We start from the raw sequence: 23302 nt of genomic DNA, 5'->3' as shown, positions 1-23302 counted from the left end.
TTGCAATTGTGGAAAACGTTGTTAAGTTCCAGTTAATATTTTTGCATTTTGAATCACTTGCACCACTTATATGTTACGTACGAACGTGTGAAGTTTCTTCTGATGCATATGTAGGATGAATGCTGTCGCCACTGGCGTGATTTTCGTATTTACAAATATTCTCCTGATTCATACACGCATTTAATAATGTTTCCAACTGCTCATCAGGAAGAAATCGTTTCGTCATTTTAGCTACACAGAAATCTTTACCTTAGATACACGAACTGCGTCCGCACCCAACAGACCCAACAGCTGGTGAAACATTACTAGTAGCGATAATGCTTTGATAACTTGAAAGTAGTAAGCGACCTACATTGTTGTTTATCGTCACGCATTACAGCAATAAAGAAGGAAAGACCTGCATTGTTATAAAAACAATTATGTGTATATCTCAGATACGTATAAATAAGATTTTACTACCAATATTTGTATATTGAATAAAAACAATACCAATCGCCGTTATATAGGTTTATTTCTAGGCTACCAGTTTCGACGATTACGTCATCTTCAGGCCAAAACTGCTCCAATCCAGTAACTTTCGTGTTACAAATATAGCAGTGCCTTTAACTGGTCTCGTAATTGCTATTACGGGCATGTGTGCTCGTTGGACAACAGTTATATTTGTATATGTTGTGTATTTTTTAATACCCTGAGTCATATAGACCCACGGGAGGGAAGTGTAAAAAATTAAGCTACATACAAGTGGAGAAAACCTATTTCTTTTTCCTTTGAGCCTTACGCTACGTGGAGTGCACTAAAAAACAAAGTCACTAAGTTTAGATCACTAGCGTTTAAATATAAAGCAGGGTTAGAAAGCAGGGTTAGAAAGAATTGCAATCCGCCAGCGTTAAGTGCTCGATGCCATCCTGCTAAACACGAATCCCATATCTTTACGAGTCCGAGTAGTTTGAAGTGTGGGCTATAATCCGTATCTGCTCAAAAGAAATTTTGTGCTTATTCGTTAGGCTGTGCTTGGCAACAGCATTCTTGGTTCCTCGCGAAAGATTTCGTTGTTAAACTACAGAAACTCGAAACGTCGCGGAAAACAAAAATGTTAATATTAAGAGTCTGAAAACTCCTACTTGTGTTACAGTTTTGGTTCGTCGCGCTGCCGAGTTCCATTAGGGGGCGAGGCTATCAGCACGAAGCAAAACTAATATCGAGATACGGTTACGCACACACTTGACCTTCAGAGCGCATCACTTGGCGCTGATCTCTGGACGCATCTGCAGCCAAGGTCAGCGTCCCCCCTCCACGCAGCTCACTAGTCCCCCGCCGCAGTCCTCAGCCACTGGTGATCCGTCCGCATCGCACCAAGCCCTCACTAGCACAGTGATCCTCTCGTCTCCAGCAGCCGCCCACCATGCCGACGATCGCTCCAACAGTGAAGCTCAACAATGGCCGCACCATGCCAGCTTTCGGTCTGGGCACGTTCCAGGTAAATGGGCAACGAAGAAAAACCATAACATCACATTTACACTTCTTGTCACTGTCTCAGTATTAGTTCGTAGCTGATGCTACGTGCGTCAGCCGACCGTTCAAAAGTATCAGCTGTCCCCAGGAAATGGATGATTCCTTTCTGAAAAGTTGTAGTACGTAGTCTATTGTGATCTACTAGACATCATCGTCCGCTTCCGTGACTGAGTGGTTAGCTTAGATGGCTGCTATGGGAGAACCCGGATTCGATTCCTGGTAGTGCCAGGGACTACCATTGGTGAGAGGACTGTACGGGGCGCAATCAGCCTCGTGATGCCAATTGAGGATCTACTTGATCCACTAGTAGTGGCTCCTCAGTCTGGAAAGTCCACAAAACTGCGGGAGAGCGGTGTCCTGACCACATGCTCCTTCATGCCGCACCTACACGAAGTCACAAGGCAGAGGATGACACGGCGGCCGGCAGACACCCACTGAGCCTTAACGGCCTGACCGGAGCTCGTCATTAGACATCTTCCTCCAATTTTCTACCAGTCACTGGCGTCTGCAGAAATCCATTCAATAGTTGGTAAAGTTCTAAAATTTTCATTTTCGATATGCCACATTCTGCGAATTAGGAGACGTTTCGTGCCCCAAGAACTAAATCTGACAAGACGTACACTAAACGTATTGTTTCCTTAAAGACTGATGCTTATCCACTCAATATACTTTTGTAGGTAAATTACTGTGATGCCCAAAAGGCAAGCGTAACTCATTAGTATATCCAAAGTGCATCTTTTTTATTGCTTATATGATTGTGGGTGATGTCTTGCTTGAGTTTAGGATCTGAAATTCCACCCTCACATGATTATAACAAACATAGCCAACGTACTAGGAAATACAGCTATAAAATATTGACAAAGTATATCTCTGCTCACATACCAATAACGTTAGGCTGACATTCAAATTAAAAAGTGTAAGTAAAATAGGAGTGAGAATGACTGAGATCTTTTGCCGGAGATATATACAATGTTTCCCATTTATCTTGACCTCCCTAAATAACTCTTTGTCCAATGCAAATTGAAAAATGTTTCAAGCAAATGTTCTTTAGCCATCAGGGGGACATCAATCAGCGTGGCTGCCTTCGTTGTAACGTTGTTTTTTACAAAGATATGAACAGCAGTATTTTTTATTCGGTAATTCATTTGCTGTATTTTTTATTCGGTAATTCATTTGCTCTCCTCAAGACCTATTAAAAATGTATCACAGTGTACCATTCACTGAAACACAAAGTTATTAATTACATAACACAACATTGACTTTGAGCCCGGGATCACAAACTCGTCCACTTGCTGGAGTTGTCAGAAAACAAATGAAAACCAAGCAAAAACATAACACAAAATTGACTTTGACTCTCCCGTACCATTGCCCAGGAGCAGAACATTCAAACGTGCTCAAAATGGTGACCCTGGAACGGATACACTGGTGCACTCGCTGAAGAAAGAATTATTTACTGCATCTAGTGTTGCCTGCTGAAGAGAATTACAAGCAAGCACGATACGTTCCTGCATGTCCTCTGGAGTTGTTAGAATATCGCAATAGACAACGTCTTTAATGCATCCCCAAAGAAAAAAATTCCAGAGGATTTAAATCAGGAGGCCTGGCAGGCCAAGTAACTGTTCCTCCTCGACCAATCCAGCTGGCAGGATACCTTGGGTTCAGAACACGACGTGCACGCAAGGCATTATGTGCTGGATACCACATAAGCATTCTGGTTCTTAGCGGCACTTCATCCAGAAGAGGAGGAAGAATTCATCTGAGGAAGTTGGCATACGCTGTCCCGTTTAGACTACCATTGATGAAATAAGGGTCAATAATTGTAGTGTCAAGCACCCCACCCAGACGTTAACTCTCCATTGTCGCTGATGTTCCACCTGTCTAAGCTATCGTGGGTTGCCACTGGATCAATAATGCATGTTCCTTGTATTTACCTGTCCTTTGAGAAGGAACATTCATCGGTAAATAGAACATTGGAGAAGAAGTTCGGGTTGGCGAGGGTTTGCTTCTGTGCCCACTGACAGAACTGTACACAATTCTGGAAATAATTCCCATGCAATTCTTGATGTAGGTGTACATAGTAAGGATGGAACCGGTGACGTGTGAGAATACAATGTACACTGGTTTTAGGAATGCTAATCTCGTGTTCAAGCTGTCGTGTGCTCACATGTGGATTCATAGCAAAGGAAGCGAGAACAGTAACTTGGGCAGATTCGTCTGTGCGAGTGCTACGACGATTGTGATGTCGTGGGTTGAAACTTTTCGTTTTCTGAAGGGTCGCAACAAGACGAGAAAACATCCGTCGGGGAGGTGAGTTCTTGTCAGAATATCGCTCTCTGTACAGTTCCGCTGCCTGCGTAGCATTTCGCTTACCTTCGACAACAACAACAACAACAACAACAACAACAATAAAAGGAACGTTATGTCGATGCAGTTTGTAGGAAGGACAGCCTTTACTGTGTGCCTACTCGACACAACAGTATTTAAAAGCACTAAACTACTGTACTAAATGTACCCGTACATAAGAAAACAGTATTGCAATTACTGCTCTGCTAACTTATATTTCCCATAGATGAGTAGCATTTCTACCTTCTCTTCGTTGGTGTACGTTCTACTCACACAACTCTTCAACTGACGACAAAGACGGGTGTGCATTCTACTTATGTTTACAATTGTCCTCTGTTAACGTCAGCACGTGATGTGTTCCATTACCCCAAGTACCTGCACTAAGTGCGGGGACCAACAACGTCATTGTTGTGTTGTGTAACCAATAACGTTGTGTTTCAGTGAATAGTACACTGTGATACATTTTGGAATAGGTCTTTAGGAGAGGAAATGAATTACCGAATAAAAATACAGGGTATCGTTTTAAAAAATCATACCGCTGTTCATATCTTTGTAAAAAAACAAAGCTACAAGAAGGCAATCATGCTGATTGATGTCCCCCTGACGGCCAAAGAACATTTGGTTGAAATATTTTGTAATTTTCATCTGGACAAACAGTTATTTAGGATGCTCAAGATAAATGGGACATCTGACAAAATATCTCAGTCATTATATATATATATATATATTACTTTCCTGCTTCTACTATTTAATTTGAATGTCAACCTAACATTATATATGCTTCAGTTTTGACGTTATCTACAAAATAAGGGGCAGTTCAATCAAACGAGATAGATAAAACATAGTAAGTATCCTGCTTATTATTTCAAAACTAATCGCCATAACTGTTAATACATTTATCCCCCTGTGAGACAAAACGATCAACGCCTCCATGGAAAAATGTTTACAGTTGCCTATGGAACCATGATTATACCCCAGGGGTGCACCTCTTTCTCTGAACCAAATCGACTGCCACGAATGCCTTTCTTTCAAGCTCCAGAAAGATGGAAATCTCATGGGGAGAGATTGGGATTGTAGGGCTTCCCAACGAAGGTATGCAGCGTAGTCTAAATAACAGGCACGCCAGGAAAGTCATAAAGACCTTTCTCTTTGTTTGGTCATTGATTGTCTATAACACGACGCCACGGTTAACGCAATGCTGTATTGTGGACACTTCACAAAAATTGAAGTGTGCCATCGGTCCAAACCGTCTGTCCTAACGCCCAGGAACGTTGACAGACGACATCATTCTATTGCAGTACAATTCCCCAACCCCACATGATGCGAAGGATATTTCGACTACACTGCAGAAGTTTCGCTGGGAAGCCCATACACATCCGCAATATAGTCCTGGTCAGCCCCATGCAGTTTTCATATTTTGGCTGTGGCTGTCGATTTGATTCGGACAAAGAGTAGATAGTGTCGGAAGTTCCATGCGGCTTTTCGCGGATGATGCTGTAGTATACAGAGAAGCTGCAGCATTAGAAAATTGTAGCGAAATGCAGGAAGATCTGCAGCGGATAGGCACTTGGTGCAGGGAGTGGCAACTGACCCTTAACATAGACAAATGTAATGTATTGCGAATACATAGAAAGAAGGATCCTTTATTGTATGATTATATGATAGCGGAACAAACACTGGTAGCAGTTACTTCTGTAAAATGTCTGGGAGTATGCGTGCGGAACGATTTGAAGTGGAATGATGATATAAAATTAATTGTTGGTAAGGCGGGTACCAGGTTGAGATTCATTGGGAGAGTGCTTAGAAAATGTAGTCCATCAACAAAGGAGGTGGCTTACAAAATACTCGTTCGACCTATACTTGAGTATTGCTCATCAGTGTGGGATCCGTACCAGATCGGTCTGACGGAGGAGATAGAGAAGATCCAAAGAAGAGCGGCGCGTTTCGTCACAGGGTTATTTGGTAACCGTGATAGCGTTACGGAGATGTTTAATAAACTCAAGTGGCAGACTCTGCAAGAGAGGCGCTCTGCATCGCGGTGTAGCTTGCTCGCCAGGTTTCGAGAGGGTGCGTTTCTGGATGAGGTATCGAATATATTGCTTCCCCCTACTTATACCTCCCGAGGAGATCACGAATGTAAAATTAGAGAGATTAGAGCGCGCACGGAGGCTTTCAGACAGTCGTTCTTCCCGCGAACGATACGCGACTGGAACAGGAAAGGGAGGTAATGACAGTGGCACGTAAAGTGCCCTCCGCCACACACCGTTGGGTGGCTTGCGGAGTATAAATGTAGATGTAGATGTAGATGTAGAAGAGGTGCACGCCTGGGTACAATCAGGGTTCCGTAGGCAATCGCGAACATTTTTCTACGAAGACAATGATTGGCTTCTCTCACAGTGGGTGATGATGATGATGATGATGATGATGATGATGATGATATTTGGTTTGTGGGGCACTCAACTGCGCGGTCATCAGTGCCCATACAAAGTCCCAAATTTTACACAGTCCAAGTTTTTTACACAGTCCTATATAGCAAATGTCAGGAATTATGATGACGATAATGAAATGGTGAGGACAACACAGACACCCAGTTGTCAAGCAGAAAAAATTCCCAACCCGGCCAGGAATCGAACGCGGGACCCCGTGATCCAGAGGCAACAATACTAGCTGCCGACTTTCACAGGGGCATAAATGTATTAACAGTTGTGAAGTAATAAACAGTTGGCTTACGGTACTTTTTTCAGTCTGTCTCGTTTTCATTTGACTGAGCCTTGTACTTCGTTTGCTAATAATACTTTACACTGAATGGCATTATTGTTGAACAAAATGTATTATGAATCCTACATTTTTGGGTTGTTTGCGTAATCATTACCAGCAATCAATTAGATGATTGTGGAAAGCTCGCAAAACAAATCGCAAATAGGACGATAGAATTGTCTTAACAGTCCAGGACTGAACGAAGATGGTCCTTATCTCCCCAGTTTGAATTTTGTACAGCTATGTCACCTGGGCTATGGAAATGATATATGTGCATACATATGTATGTATGTATATACGTATGGTTTAGTATACCACCGCTAAGATAAGAACTACTTCTCTAATTAATGTTCTTCTGTTTTATGTCGCATAATTATGTGCATATTGTATACCATAGCACTTTATTTGTATTAGATGCCTTGAGAGCCCAGGCGAAAAACGTGTTAGTGTTAAAATAAAGTAGAAACACATTTCAGTTGCAAAGAACTGTTTTTATTTTCCTATCCATACTATGGAGAGCACTGTGGTACGTTGTTCCTTGTGTCGAACCTCCATTTCTTTTTTAGGCGCTTTTTTTAACTGATTGTCTGGATTTTAATGAATCCTTAGTAGGGGAATCAAAGATTACTATAACTGGAAACTATATGTAGGATAGCAAGAGCGTCACAAATGTGAGTTAGGCAGACCCTCAAACTGTGACCCATGTGGTCTTGTAGGTGCTGACTGTAGAGTCTTGTATCATAGGGATCAAGGGAGAGGATGTTGTATGGTGGCCGGTATCGTCTTTCTACAACACAACTGCACACCTGTATTTACAGGATTCTTTATTTACATAAGCAGGAAGCTACTTAACTTTAAGGGTCCATGTGTTGTGGTACAAGCTCTTCACTAATAATCCAGTCCTCCGGTCCGCGGCGGCGATCTACATACTTGCGGTCGAGAGGGCGTTGGCAGCGCATTGCTTGCGAGTCTGCCTTTGGCCTCTCTCCTGATAGGCGCACTAGGTCCAGCGCCTACTATCGATTTTCTTGCTACGTCTTTGCCAACCGATGTGCTGGTCACAGACTACCACAACCACTGACACTGACAAAAGTCTTCAGGAAAATTGTTTATCTTACAAGCATTTCATAAAGAAGATGTAACAGTGCTTCGAAGCTCTCAACACCCCGTTTCAAAAGGAAAGTTGTACAGTTACAACATTTGGCGAAATATTTATTGGGAACAATTTCCGTCGTTCCAAGATCGATATCAGATGGTACAATTGTTCTCCTCATGAGGGGAGCGGCACGAGAAAGCGGTAAGGTTACTTCCCATATCTAACAACATTAGGGGTCTTCAGAATAGATCAGTTATATGTGGTTTTTTCGTCGCCTATCGCAGTCGCAAAGAACTGGAGAATAACAGCAGAGAGCCGGCCGGAGTGGCCGAGCGGTTCTAGGCGCTTCAGTCTGGAACCGCGCGATCGCTACAGTCGTAGGTTCGAACCCCGCCTCGGGCATGGATATATGTGATGTCCTTGGGTTAGTTAGGTTTAAGTAGTTCTAAGTTCTAGGGGACTGATGACCTCAGATGTTAAGTCCTATAGCGCTCAGAGCTATTTGAACCATTTGAATAAGCGCAGAAACAAAGGTGTAGATAGACTATCGCCGCTATAATGAAGGAAACGCGGTCAAAGGGCGTGTCAGCTTTGCCGAGAACTTGATGTGTCGTTAACGGCTCGTAAGTCGTATTCAGTTAATATTTTTAAGAACTTCAAGAGGTTGTTTCGCAGCTGTCTCTAAGGAGATGAACGATTTTTCAACTGGAGAGCAATTCTGTCTTATGCAAGACACCTTTGTAGTTTTGTTTTCACCTAGACATTTTTAACAGTTTTTGTGCTATCTTCACTATGGTTGTTTGTTTATTTTTCTTCTCACACGTAGCTATTTGATGTTTATGTTAGTAACTTTAGGTCTACTACGAAATCTACAGGGTGGTCGGAAATTCCCGTTACAGACTTCTAGGGCTTGTAGAGTGGAGTGAGTACATCGTATTTTGAATAGGAACTCATGTCCGGAAACGTCACCCAACGAGACTACAGAGCGTCAAAGTTATAGGTGCGGGCGTCTGTAAATGTACGTACACACGGGGTGGTTCCGTGATGATGGTGCAGACTTTCTAGGATAATGGAGAACGGTAAATGTATTAATTTGAAGCAAGGATGCCTGTACCGGAAACGAACGAGTCGAAAGTCATAAACGAAAGCCGTTCTGATGCCCCTGACAGTTGAATACATGTACCGGTTCTTGTGTTGCGAAGAGTGTAGGGTTGGTAACTTTCAGAGGTGGTTGTATGGACAAAAACAAGAAAAAATGTCCAAAAACGTGGGCTCTAAAGTGCGTACCTTAACAGCTGTGAACACTTGCTCAATAGAGGAAATGCATAGCTCCTCAGGTATGTATTCAAAATACGATGTACTCAATTCTCTCTACAGGCCCTAGAAGTCTGTAACGGAAATTTCCGACTTCCCTGTAGAGTTTGTTATAGTTTTTGATGCTGGGGACACAAACAATGTAAAACCACCACAACATCAAAACTAAACTATGACATCCAGTAGCGCAATAGCGCAATGGATCTGAAGCTGTTAGCATAAACATCCAGTAGCTTTATGTGAGAAGAAAAATAAACAAAGAAACCCACTGAACATATCGTAAAAAGTGTTGAAACATGTTTGGCTGAAAACAAAACTACAAAAGTGTCTCTCATGAGGCGGAATTCCTCCCCAATTTTCTTAGCATCCACGGAAGTAAGAAGAACTGCAACATTCACAAGATGACTATTTTTCAGTTCGCCTTTTATACGAAAAATAAAAAAGATACAAGATTTAATGTCTCGTCGACGAAGACGTTACTAGAGGAGGAGCATTAGCTCGAATACTGCAAGGACGGGGAGGAAATCGACCAGAACCATTAGTTTAAGGAGCATGAAAATGAAGCTGTTTTTTGGGTCTTCAAATTCACCTTACCTGAATCCGACAGAACGCATAGGGGACGCTATCGGCCTTGAGGTCCGCGCCTACAAGTCCGATCGGTAATCTACGGGAATTGTGTGACCTGTGGATAGACATATTGTGTCACGTACCTCCGGTAACCTCTCAACGACTATATGGACCCATGATTCTCAAAATCAATGCTGTACTGTATTCTGGGGGTGGACGAACACTCTATTAAGTAGGAGGTCATATTGTTTTGGCCATGGACGTGTAGTAAGGCGAGCAGTCATGACGTCACAAACTTGAAGTCGATGTCCGCCATTTTAACGGCACCAAACGTAAGCTTCTGGTGGAAGTGCTTTAATAAAAAACGTCAGCTTGAATCATTTACAGATGTACTGGTTGTTCTGATTATAGTCTTAAGTCTAAAGGAATCACATTTCATTCGTACGTGGACTAGTTAAAGCGACATTTCCTTTTATGTACGTGAATTTTAATGTGCTGTTTATTTTTACTGTAATGGTTTTATTTCTGTAATTTGACTTTGAATTTCCTATCAGTACAGCTCCACGTGTGCTCTGGTTGAATGCTGTGAGAAGTAAAGATGGAAACCGTCCTGACGTAGCAAAATATATTCTCAGCATTTTCGGGAAGATGGCATAGACGAAACTTCAGTTTCGTCATTCCATATTAAGGAAAATACCGAATTACGTAAGCAGTCTTTTCACATCACACGCGAAAAGTGTAATAAAAAGAAAGTTACGTTAACTAGGCCAAATGTGTCATATTACTAGATCAAACAGGCTTTTAAGATCAGTAACACGGCTGCCAATGTCTTCTTGGCACTGTGTTATTCACGAGAGCACTGTAATATTTAGCATTAAAGCAACTGTTGCCCGGACACGATAGAAATTAAGAACAAGAAGCAATTGTAAAGAATAGTCTGCTAATTTGTAGGGGCTGCTACCATAGAGGCGCCAGCTTTAAAGCAAATTGCAGCCATAAGTACGTAGGGCCATCCCATGGTATTGGCTCATCTGTAGATGTGACGGGCTACTGCAATTTCTATCTTACATTGACCTTTTAGATTGTATTTACAAGTGTGTGTAAAATGAACCTTGATTGCTTCGAAAGGATTCTGCCTCACATTTATCACATTTTTATGTTTTTCTGCAAAAGTGTCTGCTACGAATTGCGTCGACTACGTCACTGTATTTCTCTCTTCACAGTTTGTTGAAAGATCCGTTGATAAGAACAATATTTCACCAAAATAGTTACTTTCGTATCTCGATAAATGAAAACGTATCGAGCATCACTCACACTGAAATACTCGCATCCCTTTGCGTACGATCATGTGGCAAAATCCTCGCCCTAATGACTTGAAGTAATTGCTGTATACTAACAGTGTGATGACTTTGTTAAACAGTCTATTCTGTGTTCTCTACCACTAATGGGGCATATAGAATTGTCAGAAAGTCTATTTCAGTATTCCTGTCTTTCAGCCTCCTAATTATGCCAGCTAATTGGTAACGCACTACGGATCGACTGAAATTTTCCTATGCAGTCCTGTATTTTTTTTTCGAGTGGACAGCGACGCCCGTTGTGCTTGTTGTCCGTTATATAATACTGCTGTGACCGTTTGCCGCTGACACGTAACCAGTGATAAAGATGCGGATCACAGGCTGCTGTCTGTCGCATGTGGATTATGCAAAGTCAGCGGCTGCAACACGAACTTATACTTCTCGCATAGTGTCACACAACTGCAAGCGTCGCGTACGTAGGTAATTACTTTAGTATTGCGCCCACGAACGCCATCAATATCTTGGTTTTTTGCGCCTAACGCTGTGGAATTCTATGTAACGCCAAACAGTTGATTTCAGTAGTCGGAAAGTTATAGCTATCACCAAATTTATGAGGACTATCCTCAAATATAGGAGTTCGGATCGCGAAGAAGGTACAAAGAAAATATAATGATCTAAAAGTTAATTGCCGAAATATTCGCAACAAAGTCCTAGAATTCACCTCTTTCCGGGACAGCTGTTGCACTCAAATGTGACACAGAACTGGCTGAAACCCGAAATAGGAGTTTTCAAATATATAATGAGATCCTAAAGGTAGTGGAAGAAAAATTTAGATTATTCGGGAAGGGAATTGTCCATTGCAGTAAAAATTATGTCTAGTGACGTCGAAATTAAGTCTGTCTCCAAACTAATTTTGACTTCAGTGACCGGTCTAGGTGCACTCAAATTAGTCATCGCATGATTTTACCATCCACCAGATTCTGGTAGTAAAGTTGCGGAATCATCCAAAGAAAATCTAACCTTCATTGTGTGTTGGACCTTACTTGCTGTTTCTTTCATTTCTCACCAGGGTGGAAAATTTACCAAACAACCTTGGCCAAGAATATTTTCACCCAGTCTATATAGCGCCAAAGAAGTTGGTATAGGCATGCGTATTCAAATACAGAGATATGTAAACAGGCAGAATACGGCGCTGCGGTCGGCAACGCCTAAGTAAGACAAATGTCTGGCGCGGTTGTCAGATCGGTTACTGCTGCTACAATTGCAGGTTATCAAGATAAAAAGTGAGTTTGAACATGGTTTTGTAGTCGGCTCACGAGCGATGGGACACAGCATCGCGGAGGTAGCCATGACGTGGGGATTTTCCCGTACGATCATTTCACTGGTGTAGTGTGGATGTCAGGAATGTGGCAAAACATCACATTTCCGACATCGCTGCGGCCGGAAAAAGATCCTGCAAGAATGGGACCAACGACCACTGAAGGGAATCGTTCAACGTGACAGAAATGCAACCCTCCCGCAAATTGCTGCAGATTTCAAAGTTGGGCCATCAACAAGTGTCAGGGTGCGATCCATTCAACGAAACATCATCGATGTTTGATTCCGGAGCCGAATGAGCACCCGTACACCCTTGATCACTGCACGCACAAAGCTTTACGCCTCGCCTGGGTCCATCAACACCGACACTGGAGTGTTGCTGACTGGAAAAATGTTGCCTGGTCGGACGAGTTTCGTTTCGAATTGTATGCCGCGCATGGACGTGGACGGGTATCGATACAATCTCATGAATCCATGGACCTGGCATGTCAGCAGGGGACTGTTCAAGGTTGTTGAGGCTCTGTAATGGCGTGGAGCGTGTGCAGGTGGAGTGATATGGGACTCCTCATACGTCTAGGTACGACTATGACAGGGGACACGTACATAGGCATCCTGTATGATCACCTGCATCCGTTCATGTCCATTGTGCGTTCTGACAGACTCCAGCAGGACAATGGAACACCTCACATGTCCAGAATTGCTAGAGAGTGGCTCCAGGACCACTCTTCTGAGTTTAAACGCTTCCGCTGGCCACCAAACTGCGGAGACGTGACGTATCTGTACCTCTCTGTAACGTCTGAAGATGCTTGGTACACCTGTCACTTGATTACTGGAAAAACATAAATTAGTTCAACAGTAAGATACTCCTAGCACCGGTATGGCTGAGGGTGGGGGTGAAAAGAGGTGCCATAAAAGCGGATCTCAGGAATCGCTGGTGCAGTTTCAACCAAATTTGGCATATACATGACTCATTTTTTTATGTTGTGGGACTAGGATATCCGTACTGCCCCTGGAGTTGAGTTGGGAAAAAGTAGAGTGTGCTACCTAAATATATTCAGAAATAACCTGTTGGTATTTTCTTTGTTCCTGGTTGAGTTGGAATGCGACATCTTTTGTTTCCGGAGAACTATTTTAAAAGAAAAGTAATTTTACTTTCAGAATGTCCCAAATTTCAATTTAAACCCTATCTCTTGCGACAAATACAATTAAAAAAGGAAGAAATGTGAGTGAATGTGTAGAAATGAGATGAAACACTTACCCCATTACAAACGTAAAAGGTAAATGTAGGAGAGAATTTTCTACACTCCTGGAAGTGGAAAAAAGAACACATTGACACCGGTGTGTCAGGCCCACCATACTTGCTCCGGACACTGCGAGAGGGCTGTACAAGCAATGATCACACGCACGGCACAGCGGACACACCAGGAACCGCGGTGTTGGCCGTCGAATGGCGCTAGCTGCGCAGCATTTGTGCACCGCCGCCGTCAGTGTCGGCCAGTTTGCCGTGGTATACGGAGCTCCATCGCAGTCTTTAACACTGGTAGCATGCCGCGACAGCGTGGACGTGAACCGTATGTGCAGTTGACGGACTTTGAGCGAGGGCGTATAGTGGGCATGCGGGAGGCCGGGTGGACGTACCGTCGAATTGCTTAACACGTGGGGCGTGAGGTCTCCACAGTACATCGATGTTGTCGCCAGTGGTCGGCGGAAGGTGCACGTGCCCGTCGACCTGGGACCGGACCGCAGCGACGCACGGATGCACGCCAAGACCGTAGGATCCTACACAGTGCCGTAGGGGACCGCACCGCCACTTCCCAGCAAATTAGGGACACTGTTGCTCCTGGGGTATCGGCGAGGACCATTCGCAACCGTCTCCATGAAGCTGGGCTACGGTCCCGCACACCGTTAGGCCGTCTTCCGCTCACGCCCCAACATCGTGCAGCCCGCCTCCAGTGGTGTCGCGACAGGCGCGAATGGAGGGACGAATGGAGACGTGTCGTCTTCAGCGATGAGAGTCGCTTCTGCCTTGGTGCCAATGATGGTCGTATGCGTGTTTAGCGCCGTGCAGGTGAGCGCCACAATCAGGACTGCATACGACCGAGGCACACAGGGCCAACACCCGGCATCATGGTGTGGGGGGCGATCTCCTACACTGGCCGTACACCACTGGTGATCGTTGAGGGGACACTGAATAGTGCACGGTACATCCAAACCGTCATCGAACCCATCGTTCTACTATTCCTAGACCGGCAAGGGAACTTGCTGTTCCAACAGGACAATGCACGTCCGCATGTATCCCGTGCCACCCAACGTGCTCTAGAAGGTGTAAGTCAACTACCCTGGCCAGAAAGATCTCCGGATCTGTCCCCCATTGAGCATGTTTGGGACTGGATGAAGCGTCGTCTCACGCGGTCTGCACGTCCAGCACGAACGCTGGCCCAACTGAGGCGCCAGGTGGAAATGGCATGGCAAGCCGTTCCACAGGACTACATCCAGCATCTCTACGATCGTCTCCATGGGAGAATAGCAGCCTGCATTGCTGCGAAAGGTGGATATACACTGTACTAGTGCCGACATTGTGCATGCTCTGTTGCCTGTGTCTATGTGCCTGTGGTTCGGTCAGTGTGATCATGTGATGTATCTGACCCCAGGAATGTGTCAATAAAGTTTCCCCTTCCTGGGACAATGAATTCACGGTGTCTTATTTCAATTTCCAGGAGTGTATTTGGTAATGTAGAAGGTGTTTGCTGCATTCTCATACCTGAAAAGTTGAAAAGTTGACCGCGGTTTTTTGCACATTTCTTAACTACGCAGAGTTAAAAATTTCCTCGGGATTCAGATGAAACTGCAGGCCGAAATTCACTAAAGATACCGATGAAATATGTGTACAAATATGTGTGAAACTGGAGAGAGACAAAGATCCTGTCGTCCAACTCCACGTACTGAGACTCCATAATTAAAGAAGCAGTCGAAGTACGTGTAACTAACGACGTGATCAACAGAGAATACATAGAAAGAAGGATCCTTTATTGTATGATTATATGATAGCGGAACAAACACTGGTAGCAGTTACTTCTGTAAAATATCTGGGAGTATGCGTGCGGAACGATTTGAAGTGGAATGATCATATAAAATTAATTGTTGGTAAGGCGGGTACCAGGTTGAGATTCATTGGGAGAGTCCTTAGAAAATGTAGTCCATCAACAAAGGAGGTGGCTTACAAAACACTCGTTCGACCTATACTTGAGTATTGCTCATCAGTGTGGGATCCGTACCAGATCGGGTCTGACGGAGGAGGTAGAGAAGATCCAAAGAAGAGCGGCGCATTTCGTCACAGGGTTATTTGGTAACCGTGATAGCGTTACGGAGATGTTTAACAAACTCAAGTGGCAGACTCTGCAAGAGAGGCGCTCTGCATCGCGGTGTAGCTTGCTCGCCAGGTTTCGAGAGGGTGCGTTTCTGGATGAGGTATCGAATATATTGCTTCCCCCTACTTATACCTCCCGAGGAGATCACGAACGTAAAATTAGAGGGATTAGAGCGCGCACGTAGGCTTTCAGACAGTCGTTCTTCCCGCGAACCATACGCGACTGGAACAGGAAAGGGAGGTAATGACAGTGGCACGTAAAGTGCCCTCCGCCACACACCGTTGGGTGGCTTGCGGAGTAGAAATGTAAATTTAGATGTAGATATAGACACGGGAATTCACTTAGCAAGGTATGGGAAGCAGCACTGGTGATAACAAGGCATCGTCGGCCACAGATGAATGAATCCGGCGAGTCAACACGGACGGGGAATCGAAGTCAGGACACTTTATTATGGTCCGTCACCCAGAGGACGAAATAGTCTCCGGGAGGGGACTGCCAAGGGGGAGGTTACCATGAGAAAAAGATTGAATAATCAGCGAAAGGATAACGTTCTACGAGTCGGGGCGTGGAATGTCAGAAGCTTGAACGTGGTAGGGAAACTAGAAAATCTGAAAAGGGAAATGCAAATGCTCAATCTAGATATAGTAGGGGTCAGTGAAGTGAAGTGGCAGGAAGACAAGGATTTCTGGTCAGATGAGTATCGGGTAATATCAACAGCAGCAGAAAATGGTATAACAGGTGTAGGATTCGTTATGAATAGGAATGTAGGGCAGAGGGTGTGTTACTGTGAACAGTTCAGTGACCGGGTTGTTCTAATCAGAATCGACAGCAGACCAACACCGACAACGATAGTTCACGTATACATGCCGACGTTGCAAGCTGAAGATGAATAGATAGAGAAAGTGTATGAGGATATTGAAAGGGTAATGCAGTATGTAAAGGGGGACGAAAATGTAATAGTCATGGGCGACTGGAATGCAGTTGTAGGGGAAGGAGTAGAAGGAAAGGTTACAGGAGAATATGGGCTTGGGACAAGGAATGAAAGAGGAGAAAGACTAATTGAGTTCTGCAACAAGTTTCAGCTAGTAATAGCGAATATCCTGTTCAAGAATCACAAGAGGTGGAGGTATACTCGGAAAAGGCCGGGAGATACGGGAAGACTTCAATAAGATTACATCATGGTCAGACGGAGATTCCGAAATCAGATAATGGATTGTAAGGCGTACCCAGGAGCAGATATAGACTCAGATCACAGTAGTGATGAAGAGTAGGCTGAAGTTCAAGACATTAGACAGGAAGAATCAATACGCAAAGAAGTGGGATACGGAAGTACTAAGGAATGACGAGATACGTTTGAAGTTCTCTAATGCTATAGATGCAGCAATAAGGAATAGCGCAGTAGGCAGTACAGTTGAAGAGGAATGGACAACTCTAAAAAGGGCCATCACAGAAGTTGGTAAGGAAAACACAGGTACAAAGAAGGTAGCTGCGAAGAAACCATGGGTAACAGAAGAAATAATTCAGTTGATTGATGAAAGGAGGAAGTACAAGCATGTTCCGGGAAAATCAGGAATACAGAAATACAAGTCGCTGAGGAATGAAACAAATAGGAAGTGCAGGGAAGCTAGGACGAAATGGCTGCAGGAAAAATGTGAAGACAACGAAAAAGATATGATTGTCGGAAGGACAGACTCAGCATACAGGAAAGTCAAAACAACCTTTGGTGACATTAAAAGCAACGGTGGTAACATTAAGAGTGCAACGGGAATTCCACTGTTAAATGCAGAGGAGAGAGCAGATAGATGGAAAGAATACACTGAAAGCCTCTATGAGGGTGAAGATTTGTCTGATGTGATAGAAGAAGAAACAGGAGTCGATTTAGAAGAGATAGGGGATCCAGTATTAGAATCGGAATTTAAAAGAGCTTTGGAGGACATACGGTCAAATAAGGCAGAAGAGATAGATAACATTCCATCAGAATTTCTAAAATCATTGGGGGAAGTGGCAACAAAACGACTATTCACGTTGGTGTGTAGAATATATGAGTCTGGCGATATACCATCCGACTTTCGGAAAAGCATCATCCACACAATTCCGAAGACGGCAAGAGCTGACAAGTGCGAGGATTATCGCACAATCAGCTTAACAGCTCATGCATCGCAGCTGCTTACGAGAATAATATACAGAAGAATGGATAAGAAAATTGAGAATGCGCTAGGTGACGATCAGTTTGGCTTTAGGAAAAGTAAAGGGACGAGAGAGGCAATTCTGACGTTACGGCTAATAATGGAAGCAAGGTTAAAGAAAAATCAAGACACTTTCATAGGATTTGTCGACCTGGAAAAAGCGTTCGACAATATAAAATGGTGCAAGCTGTTCGAGATTCTGTAAAAAGTGGGGGTAAGCCATAGGGAGAGACGGGTCATATACAATATGTACAACAACCAAAGGGAATAATAAGAGTGGACGATCAAGAACGAAGTGCTCGTATTAAGAAGGGTGTAAGACAAGGCTGTAGCCTTTCGCCCCTACTCTTCAATCTGTACATCGAGGAAGCAATGATGCAAATAAAAGAAAGGTTCAGGAGTGGAATTAAAATACAAGGTGAAAGGATATCAATGATACGATTCGCTGATGATATTGCTATCCTGAGTGAAAGTGAAGAAGAATTAAATGATCTGCTGAATGGAATGAACAGTCTAATGAGTACACAGTATGGATTGAGAGTAAATCGGAGAAAGACGAAGGTAATGAGAAGTAGTAGAAATGAGAGCAGCGAGAAACTTAACATCAGGATTGATGGTCACGAAGTCAATGAAGTTAAGGAATTCTGCTACCTAGGCAGTAAAATAACCAATGACGGACGGAGCAAGGAGGACATCAAAAGCAGACTCGCTATGGCAAAAAAGGCATCAGTGGCCAAGAGAAGTCTACTAATATCAAATACCGGCCTTAATTTGAGGAAGAAATTTCTGAAGATATACGTCTGGAGTACAGCATTGTATGGTAGTGAAACATGGACTGTGGGAAAACCGGAACAGAAGAGAATCGAAGCATTTGAGATGTGGTGCTATAGACGAATGTTGAAAATTAGGTGGGCTGATAAGGTAAGGATTGAGGAGGTTCTACACAGAATCGGAGAGGAAAGGAATATGTGGAAAACACTGATAAGGAGAACGACAGGATGATAAGACATCTGCTAAGGCATGAGGAAATGGCTTCCATGGTACTAGAGGGAACTGTAGAGGGCAAAAACTGTAGAGGAAGACAGAGATTGGAATACGTCAAGCAAATAATTGAGGACGTAGGTTGCAAGTGCTACTCTGAGATGAAGAGGTTAGCACAGGAAAGGAATTCGTGGCGGGCCGCATCAAACCAGTCAGTAGACTAATGACCAAAAAAAAGTAACATAAGAGAAGGGATTCCGTGTTTTTCATACTAGAAAATTCTCGTTTCACTAGGTGTCATAGCTTTTAAAAATTACGGTAATGGCTTGAGAAATTAAGAAAAAAACAAAGTGAAAATATAGCTTCTTCTGTGTCACCATAGATAAGGACGTTGTTAACCACATCGCAAAATACTCTTCTCTTTGTGTTCTATCATTTTCCAAAATCTCGTTTCGACATCTCGATACGCGCTGTGAGGGGTGTTACGAATATTTCATTCTCACATATGATATATTGGAGGGGAAAGCGTTACATAAAACCCTTTTTCTCGAGACTCAAGACGGATAGAGGCCTCTTTTCAAGTCTAAAGAAAAATTCAGTAGATTAGATTAACTTTCTACGCAGCAAAATGTCGTGTAATATTCACCAGACACAACTTTTCGGATTTCTCACAGTGTCTTACTTAAATGGAAATATCACTATTGAAAAGAAATATTTCCATTAGCTTCATCATGAAGCTGACGTCTAAATCTAAAAATAAGGTAGAATTTTTCTTTTACCGATTAGATTCTTTGTACAACCGTCTGAGAAAGATTGCAGGGAGTGTTAACACATCTGCCCTGGAAATACTTTACAGATTAAAATCTCGTTTCTGAATGTCTCTCTTACTATAATGATGTTTCTACATGCAGGAAACAAATATTTAACCATTGTTGGTATGGTACCTCGTATAGCAGGACAGGCAAGTCGTTTGATAGGAAATGACAATACCTCGCACGAATCAACCTGTTTGGTAGTACGTAATGTCTTGTTTGTCTATAGCCAGTAGTTCCTGCCCACACACCGATTCAAAATCGTCTCTGATGCCTTGATTCTTCAACCGCTTGCGGGTATGCATCAGGTAGGCTGATCTTGTGCCCAAAGTCCGTAGACACACTATACATTATACCAGTATAGCAACTGCTTCTGGAGGATCACACAGACTAGAGGATGATTAAGTACGATGGATATTGAACCCCTACATGCAATATACCCTGGATCTTTTTCCACTCGTTGCAGTATTCACTCGTCCAACAACAGGAGTACAAATAGTGTGAGTCCTGCTCTGATCCGCCATTGCTGGAGATACAGAGCCATAGTCTGTTAGGCGCTGGAAATGACGGCTGATTAACTGTGCAGATGGTACTCTGCTCTGGATTGTGGATATTTTTCAGCATACAAGACATGCACTTGATGGTTGCTCCCGTTTACCACGCCATAATGGAGTGTCATATCTTCCATTACCCATGTGGAAAAATAAGCTTCCATTATGTTGACAAGGACAAAGATAACACTACAAGGTAAAAGCGTTTCACAAATTTATCAGAACCGAAATGGTTCCGCTAAAACTAGTGCAAATGGTTCAAATGGCTCTGAGCACTATGGGACTCAACTGCTGCGCTCATTAGTCCCCTAGAACTTAGAACTAGTTAAACCTAACTAACCTAAGGACATCACAAACATCCATGCCCGAGGCAGGATTCGAACCTGCGACCGTAGCGGTCTTGCGGTTCCAGACTGCAGCGCCTTTAACCGCACGGCCACTTCGGCCGGCCAAAACTAGTGCATGAACTGCATTTAGCCAGAACCGTGACTACAGTTTACCGTAACGACACTAACACATGTTTACCGCATCCTTTATCCATGGACAATAGCAGATGAATCTGTGCTTATTTGTTTACTGCTTACTGTAAGTCGTTCGTAACAGCAAAGAGTTTGCAGTAGAAGAGATGTGTTTCACAACAGCAAAGATGAACAAGTGCTCATAGCTCTTAAGGTATGCAGTTTAGAGCCATATTTACAGGACATTTTGTCTTCTTTGATCAATACTACCACCGCTCAACATATGCGATACTTTTTTGAACACACTATAAACTTGTACGGCTATGATGGGGGCTTGGCTTGGTGTCTGTCTTGGTCACGATTATGTGTTCGGTATGTTGTTCATAATAGTTCAGTTGCATTCTTGTATTCTTATTCACTATTAAATCTGCTTTTGCAATACCCTCATTTGATTGTGTGTTAATGACCCTGTACTTCCCTGACCAGAAATCTTGTTCCTCCTGCTATAACATTTCACTAATTCCCACCATAACATACACTTATTCATTTCTCTCTTGATGTTTTCTACAGCTCTTACCTGATTTTGGCTTCTAACTTCCCACACTCTGATCAGTAGAACATTAGATTTATTTTCTCTTTTCTTATGATGACACCCTCCTTAGTAGCCCCACCTGAAGATCCGAATGGAGTCTGTTTTACTCCTGGAATATTACATCTCACAAGAGACCATCATTAAGGCGTACAGTGGACCTGCATACTCTCGGGAAAACTGATGGCTGTACTTTCCTCTTGCTTCGAACCGTTTGTGACACCAGTCCAGCAAAGCCACGTTGGCTAATGTTGCATGGCCATACCAGTCAATCATGTGGACTGTTGCCTGAGCAAAAGTAGCTGTCCTTCCTCAAGAGCCAGTTATTAGTCTGGCCCCTCTACAGATATTATCCACTATGATTGCACCTATGGTACTCTTATCTCTATCTTTGAGGCATGGAAGCCACTGTTGTAAGGTGTGAGATTTCAACGTGAGATCTCAATTTTATTTTGAATAATTTTGCTTCACTTGTTCGTGTTGTGATTGGTAGATTGATAAACCATATTTGGCCATTCATAAGCACACTATGGCCTGTTATTCTTCAGCTCTGTGTGTGCAGTAATTGATCTTACTTCTAGTGTTGTTATAATTTTCATTAATGTATCAAATCCCTCCACTTCCACATCATAATTAAGAAATGTGTGAACTCTACCACAATATAAGAATTGTCAGTGGTTTGTTGGAAACTACTTTTGATAGCTAGCTGAGCAAGTGAAGGACACTATTAGTTTTCTCATTTATGCAGTCTGTTAGGGATGTAAGGGGAGATATTTTTATTGGTGACAGAGGACAGTGTATTGGACAATATTACATCAGAATTTGCTTCATTTACAGACTAATAATAATAGCCATTAAGAGTTGAATGATTTTAGGTTGGTTGGTAACTCCAAGTAAACGTAGCAAGAGCAAGTCATTAATGCTTATTTTATTTAGGGCAGTAAGTCAGTTGGTGAAGTGTAGACATTTGGACGCAAAACAGAAGTCTATACTGACAGGCGTAATGAACATAGGTGCAGAAAACATTAGGTAGTAATTTATGTGATACGTTTGTGGCAAGACTGTTAGATGTGGAGAAAAAACAGCTAACACGCTGAAATGCGTACATACTATGGTATCAATGATCAGCATATCTGCAGTTACAACCTAATACCCTGTATACTTAACGAGGATTACTCAGTAGAGATTTTTATCTAATATAATTGCGTAGGCTTCCACAGCCAGAGTCAGTTGACATAAAAGTTTTCTCGTTATGGTGCAGTGTCATATGATAAAAAACCATTACTGGTGAAACCCTTATTTCGGCCATGGTTGCAGTGGTCTTCTTTTTGGTGTACTGTTCTTTTTCTACGTAGATACTCTAACATTCTGCGTGGTGTCTGTTTGTTCTATATCGTGTCTCCCTACCAATTTCGCGCAACGACGCTCTGAGCGTGTTTTTTAGGGAATTGAATAGTTTGAACCTGGGACCTGTTGCTGGTAAGGAGACGCCAGGCCACACATGACATGTAGAGTTCAGAAGAGTTCAGTGAGACTAGCGATGATATAACCAAATACTTAATGATTTCAGTGTCAGCTCCACTGCACTCCCTGTAAAAGAATCTTAATACTAACTAAATTTAGTGGAAGGGGTTCAAGGCTTTCCTATTTTTAGTTAGCTGGTAAAATAACGTCGAAAAAGTAGTTAAGTTTACCATTGGAAAATTTATTCTACTCACAAAACATTGTTTATAAATTGCACTATTGATAAAAGGAAATGTTTTAATACAGGATGGTAAAAACCAACTGCGTTCAACAAAAATGTGAACGAATATTCCCTGAATGGGTTTCCAAGTTCTACAATGGATCGAAGGATGACCTATGCCATATCACATGTATAATCTAGGTTTAAATTAAGTTTCAGAAAAGAGAAAACTATCAAAATGGTCTACAGTGACCCTCAATTATCTTTAATTACTTATCTAACTTGTCGTAAATTACAGTGGCTGATGTGGCTTCTCAATAACTATATAACAGAAAAATCATCGCGTTTCAGATTTTTACTTCAAGTGGCAAATGTGAACACCATGAGCTTTAATTGACGATCGACACTAGTATTACGCAAAAATGGGGTGTAACAGATGAGTCTTCTGCAGTTCTGAGTGAAGCTTTATGCG

The 23302-nt window shown here is 42.8% G+C and overlaps 1 protein-coding gene across 1 annotated transcript in view; it reads left to right on the top strand.

The window, feature by feature from the left end:
• Positions 1–1324: 1324 nt before the first annotated feature.
• The window catches only part of LOC124711504 (aldo-keto reductase family 1 member B1-like), a 35853-nt gene continuing 13875 nt past the window's right edge, over positions 1325–23302 (top strand). Inside the window, exon 1 of the mRNA XM_047241617.1 lies at positions 1325–1477. Within this exon, the coding sequence (XP_047097573.1) occupies positions 1403–1477 (75 nt within the window). The 5' untranslated portion in view covers positions 1325–1402. The remainder of the gene's footprint in view (positions 1478–23302) is intronic.

Source organism: Schistocerca piceifrons, chromosome 8, assembly GCF_021461385.2.
Source record: "Schistocerca piceifrons isolate TAMUIC-IGC-003096 chromosome 8, iqSchPice1.1, whole genome shotgun sequence".
NCBI lineage: Eukaryota > Metazoa > Arthropoda > Insecta > Orthoptera > Acrididae > Schistocerca > Schistocerca piceifrons.
This window is presented reverse-complemented; position numbering and strand designations above follow the sequence as displayed.